Source organism: Cucurbita moschata, unplaced genomic scaffold, assembly GCF_002738365.1.
Source record: "Cucurbita moschata cultivar Rifu unplaced genomic scaffold, Cmos_1.0 Cmo_Scf00011, whole genome shotgun sequence".
NCBI classification, from domain to species: domain Eukaryota; kingdom Viridiplantae; phylum Streptophyta; class Magnoliopsida; order Cucurbitales; family Cucurbitaceae; genus Cucurbita; species Cucurbita moschata.
In genome coordinates this window covers 5,296,218-5,301,860 of record NW_019268527.1, presented here as the reverse complement: position 1 = coordinate 5,301,860, position 5,643 = coordinate 5,296,218, and the positions used below count along the sequence as shown (strand labels likewise).

At 39.3% G+C, this 5,643-nt stretch overlaps 2 protein-coding genes across 4 annotated transcripts in view; both read right to left on the bottom strand.

The window, feature by feature from the left end:
• LOC111449841 (plastidial pyruvate kinase 2-like) overlaps positions 1-2,888 on the bottom strand; it is a 5,643-nt gene extending 2,755 nt beyond the window's left edge. Inside the window, exons 1-8 of the mRNA XM_023089915.1 lie at positions 2,664-2,888; positions 1,867-2,154; positions 1,575-1,740; positions 1,150-1,284; positions 890-1,000; positions 705-793; positions 507-569; positions 202-377 (exon numbers count right to left, since the gene is read on the bottom strand). Coding sequence (XP_022945683.1) covers positions 202-377; positions 507-569; positions 705-793; positions 890-1,000; positions 1,150-1,284; positions 1,575-1,740; positions 1,867-2,154; positions 2,664-2,888 — 1,253 coding nt within the window. The remainder of the gene's footprint in view (positions 1-201; positions 378-506; positions 570-704; positions 794-889; positions 1,001-1,149; positions 1,285-1,574; positions 1,741-1,866; positions 2,155-2,663) is intronic.
• A 2,622-nt stretch (positions 2,889-5,510) lies between these two features.
• The window catches only part of LOC111449342 (G-type lectin S-receptor-like serine/threonine-protein kinase At5g24080), a 5,030-nt gene continuing 4,897 nt past the window's right edge, over positions 5,511-5,643 (bottom strand). For all 3 annotated transcript variants that reach the window (XM_023089193.1, XM_023089192.1, XM_023089194.1), the window contains one exon: positions 5,511-5,620. The gene's annotated coding sequence lies outside the window, so the exon portion shown is untranslated. The remainder of the gene's footprint in view (positions 5,621-5,643) is intronic.

Sequence of the window (5,643 nt, the reverse complement as noted above, 5' to 3'; positions counted from 1 at the left end):
GTTTTTTTTTTTTTTTTTTTTTTTTTTTGTTATATGAACTGTATATAATATGCTCGATATCTGCACCATCGCACGAGCTAAAGAAACAAGATAATCCGGAAAAATCCCAAACATTGCAAAAACCATGTACTGTGCCCCAAAATGTCTGAGCCAACCACAGATTAACTAATAGCATAAAAAGGAACTAAAGAGATAACTCACTTTCCATGAGCTGTTTCTCCAGAGAGCATGATTGCATCGGCCCCCTCTCTAACTGCAATAGCAATATCAGATACTTCTGCTCTGGTTGGTGTCGGATGTACAATCATACTCTCAAGCATGTTAGTTGCAACAATGACAGCCTTCCCCATGCCTCGACACAAGTTGATTATCTCCTCCTTCATATCGATCAAGTATGTTTAGAAAGTTTCACAAATAAACAACACTAAACATCTCTTCTATGAGTGGAAGAAAAGCATGACTGAAAATAAACCTCCTCAGCTTCTTTAATTGGAAAAACTACCTACCTGCAGAAGTGGAACTTCTTCAATAGGGAGTTCTGCACCGAGATCGCCTCTTGCAACCATTGCCTAGAATGAGATAAAGGAATTTCCCCTTAAATTAGCAACCAAGCGTCAGACTATCAACAAAATTAAAAATGCTTAGAATCCAACATTAACATTGGAATATCCACTCCGATGTTGTGAAAAAAATCAAATAATTACCCCATCAGAAGCTGTAATAATTGAATGCAAATTTGGTATGGAGTCTGCACTTTCTATTTTTACAATGACATGAATATCAGCATCACAGCCTGCAGAGTCAGAAAAGTTAATAAATCAACGTCTAACAAGAATGCAGCACCCAAATTGACTTTATAAGCACAACATAGAGATCTGCAGTTATGTACTTTTAAGATATTTTTTCAACTCATGAACTACTTGTGCATCTTTAACAAACGAGACAGCATAAAAGTCAACTTTGTTGTCAACTCCAAATTTTATGTCATCCCAGTCCTTCTCTGCAAGAAACATAAACAGCAAAACATATTAGTTGACTCACACGCAAAAGAAGTAAAAAGGAATGAAAGCCCTATTAATCCCGTACTACTCGAAATGAAACTTCAATAAAAAAATGGAATGTGTAGGATATATTAATTCAAAGTCCAACCAGTAATGGAAGGCAGTGTAGCACTTTTCCCTCGAACATTTAAATGTCGCCTGGACTTGAGCTCTCCACCATCAATAACTTCACACTTAACAGAATCCTCTGTCTTAGACTTCACCATGAACGACATCATTCCACCTATAAGAGATTTAAAGAGTAATGTTGTAGCAACACATGAGATGATGAAAGAAAGGTTCTTTATTTTTTTTATAGAAATTTCAAGTAATAATGTCAAAGAAAGTAAAGAAAGAGAGAACTGATGCACACTAGATTTTCATTCTCATATAACACTATACTCCTATGCTATGAACCCAAGACTTTTCACCACAAGGAATGTAACCTGGTTATTCTATCTAAAAAAGTTTCTAATTAGTGGCAAAAAATATATACACAGAAAATGGGGAATAAAGAAAATAAAAACAGCATACCATCAACAAGAAGGATGTCCCCAACTTCTACATCATTAACAAAATCATCATAGTTCACGCTAACAGAGTCTGCAGTGCTAACACCTCTCCGTATGGTAAAAGTGAATTCCTGTCCACTTTCTAACAATATTGGTTGTGGTAGGTCACCACTCCTAACCTCAGGACCCTGACAAAATGAAGTAGATAATTTTAAAAATAAAATAAAAAATACCTTGGTCTATCTGGAAAACGTTTGTTGCCAGTTTAATCGATCGAAGGTGGTGAACGTGGAAAAATGTGAAAATGAACTTGCCTTGGTATCGAGCATGATTGCAATGCAGTTGTCCTTACATTGGGCATTGTATTCTCTGACTAAATCTATAACTTTCTGATGAGATGCATGGTCTCCATGAGACATATTCAATCGGGCAACGTTCATTCCAGCCTCAGCCAGCTTCCAAATCATTTCCTTTGTGTTAGTTGAAGGTCCAATTGTGCACACGATTTTTGTCTTACGTCTAACTGTTGGTTTGGACCACATTCCGACCGGTGTATCACCGAGTTGTTGAACTGCTCGTAAATGTTCAAATTGCTCATCTGCCTGATATGCAGCATTCAGAATCAAATTAACACGTGAAAATTAAAATTCGCAAACATTTGTAGCCAATGAAGGCTACAAAATATCCGTTGTCATATTTAAACAAAATAAGAGATGAGGCTTCCCGAGCAACCGCTTATACAGATATAGAAAGATAAATTTGTGAGTGTGCATGCACATATGTATGTTCCCTTCCGAAAACTCAGAGATCAAAGAAAACCCATTTATGGATCATACTTCACTTTCCCAGGAACAGAAACAGGCATACTAAATTTCCAGCTCGCACAAAAAGTCTAGGCATCCAATTACAGATCCGTACAACTCGACGATATACAAACAAAGTACACCATTTCGCTTTCTGAATGCTACGTGCCTTTCAAACAAAAGCATTTTCCTTTTCAAAATTCAAATTCCATGACTTTCAGCTCCCCATTTCTCCTCAATCTTATCGTAACAAGCAAATAAAAGCAATTTCCTTAAAGACAAAACTAACAAATCAGGAGATCACAAACCTTCTGAATATCCTCAGGTGATACCGGAACAACTTCAACTTGAGCAGCTCTCTTGGCTGTGATTAGACTTCTCCTGCAAACAAAATTCCTTTTCTTCTTCTCATGCGCCAACACTTTGGATCCAATACCAAAAGACCGAGCTCTGTTCACCCGGTCCAGCACAGATCCCGAGCCATGGCACGGGACTGTGCTGTGAATCGACCTCGTAGCCACCACCTGAGACATTTTACGAACAGAGAGAGAAACTCAACGAGACAGCTCCTGAGGAAGAGATTTAACAGTGGGCGAATTGAAGGGAGAAATGCGTGATGAGTCGAACGTAGAAATTTTCGCCACAATACTCAGGCGGAGCTACCAATGTGCGAGTGAGAGAGAGCTTCGGTAGTATCGAAGAAATGGGAAGCTAGTAGCGCGGTTGTGCTTCGTCGTTCAAAGCGGCGATTTTAATCTTACTCTTAACAAACAATAATTTGCAAATATTATGGGGACACTCTTCAGCGCGTGTACTTAACCCGCCTGCCCTGAAAAAAAAAAAACATGCTTCAATTGGTCAAATGGATGGGCCGGTATTTGGGCCTGACCAAGCCTCTCAAAATATAACATTTTTTTAACTCGATTACAAGTTCTAGTCAGATTTGATAGGATTCATGAGTCTAAACATTAGACTTAAATATTTTTAATATTCCTGACGAAAGTATGATGAAATTGTAAATTTTTTTTATTTATTACCTACTCCACTATTTATCATAGGTAGATAGTAAATAATTTTCATTATTTTAAATAGAATTGTAATTTGATAATAATTTAAAACCATTAAATTTCTCTAATTTTGAAAGCGTTAAAAGCAAGAGTCATAAACATAAAGATACTACACCCTAAAAAATGAATTGACGAAATTAAATATAGGTTGCTTAAGATGGAATCACGCAACACAGACATAAGAATCACTCCCAATCCCCAAGCAATCCAAGAACACAAAGCCTTCAAGAAATAGACGAGACCCGAACTGAGTGAATTACTGAAAAAATTTAACATAATCGAACCCAAGCGGATCGGAATGCTTTAGATTTAAGATGCTCGTACGCAGGACGAGGGAGAAAGCGGGCTGGGAAGCAGAAGAATCGGACGATGGGTTCATTTTCCTTTAAAATGGTGAAATTAAACGAGTAACTGGGCTTTTCCCGCCTTATCGTAACGAAAATGGGCTTCTTTCCATTGGAAATGACCTGATCCATAATCAGGATCTAATATTGTGGAAATAAATAATGGGCTTTTCCGTCTTGGGCTTTTCTTCCATTGGAAGTGGGCTGGTCCACAAACAGGATCTAATATGACAACAAATGGACCTTTTCTGCTTAACCGTATTGGGCCTTCAATAGCAACTCAAATGGGCTTTTTCCATTGGAAGTGGGCTGATCCACAAACGGGATCTAATATAACTGGGCTTTCCCGCTTTGTCGTATTGGGCCTTGAATAGCAACTGAAAGGGGCTTTTTCCATTGGAAATGGGCCAATCCACAATCGGGATCAAATATAACTGGGCTTTTCCAACTTTATCCTATTGGGCCTTGAATCGCAACTAAAATGGGCTTTTTCCATTGAAAGTGGGCTGATCCACAATCGGGATCTAATATAACTGGGCTTTTCCCGCTTTATCCTATTGGGCCTTGAATTGCAACTGAAATGGGCTTTTTCCACTGGAAGTGGGCTGATCCACAATCGGGATCTAGTATAACTGGGCTTTTCACTTTGTCGTATTCGGCCTTGAATCGCAACTGAAATGGGCTGATCCGCAATCGGAATATAATATAACTGGGCTTTTCCCGCTTTATCCTATTGGGCCTTGAATCGCAACTAAAATGTGCTTTGTCCATCGAAAGTGGGCTGATCTACAAACGGGATCTAATATAACTGGGCTTTCCCGCTTCGTCGTATTGGGCCTTGAATTGCAACTGAAAGGGGCTTTTTCCATTGGAAATGGGCTGATCCACAATCGGGATCAAATACAACTGGGCTTTTCCCGCTTTATCCTATTGGGCCTTGAATCGCAACTAAAATGGGCTTTTTCCATTGGAAGTGGGCTGATCCACAATCGGAATCTAATATAACTGGGCTTTTCCCGCTTTATCCTATTCGGCCTTGAATCGCAACTGAAATGGGCTTTTTCCATTTGAAGTGGGCTGATCCACAATCGGAATCTAATATAACTGGGCTTTCCCGCTTTGTCGTATTGGGCCTTTAATCGCAAACTGAAATGGGCTTTCTCCATTGGAAATGGGCTGATCCACAATCGGGATCTAATATAACTGGGCTTTTCCTGCTTTCTCCTATTGGGCGTTGAATCGCAACTTAAATGGGCTTTTTCATTGGAAATGGGCTTTTCCACAATCGGGATCTAATATAACTGGGCTTTTCCCGCTTTCTCTTATTGGGCCTTGAATCGCAATTTAAATGGGTTTTTTCATTGGAAATGGGCTGATCCACAATCGGGATCTAATATAACTGGGCTTTTCCCGCTTTCTTCTATTGGGCCTTGAATCGCAACTGAAATGGGCTTTTTCCATTGGAAGTGGGCTGATCCACAATCGGGATCTAATATAACTGGGCTTTCCCGCTTTGTCGTATTGGGCCTTGAATCGCAACTGGAATGGGCTTTTTCCATTGGAAGTGGGCTGGTCCACAATCGGGATCTAATATGACGATTAACTGGGTTTTTCCCGCTTTACTTATTGGGCCCTGAATTGCAACTCAAATGGGCTTTTCCCATTGGAATTGGGCTAACCCACAATCGGGATCTAATATGACAACTTACTGGGCTTTCCCCGTTTTGTGGTATTGGGCTTTGAATCGCAACTCAAATGGGCTTTTCCATTGGATCTTGTAAGTGGGCTGATCCACAATCCGGATCTAAAATGGTGAAATAACTAATGGGCTTTACCATTTTGGGCTTTTTTTTTTTTTTTTTTTTTTTTTTTTTTTT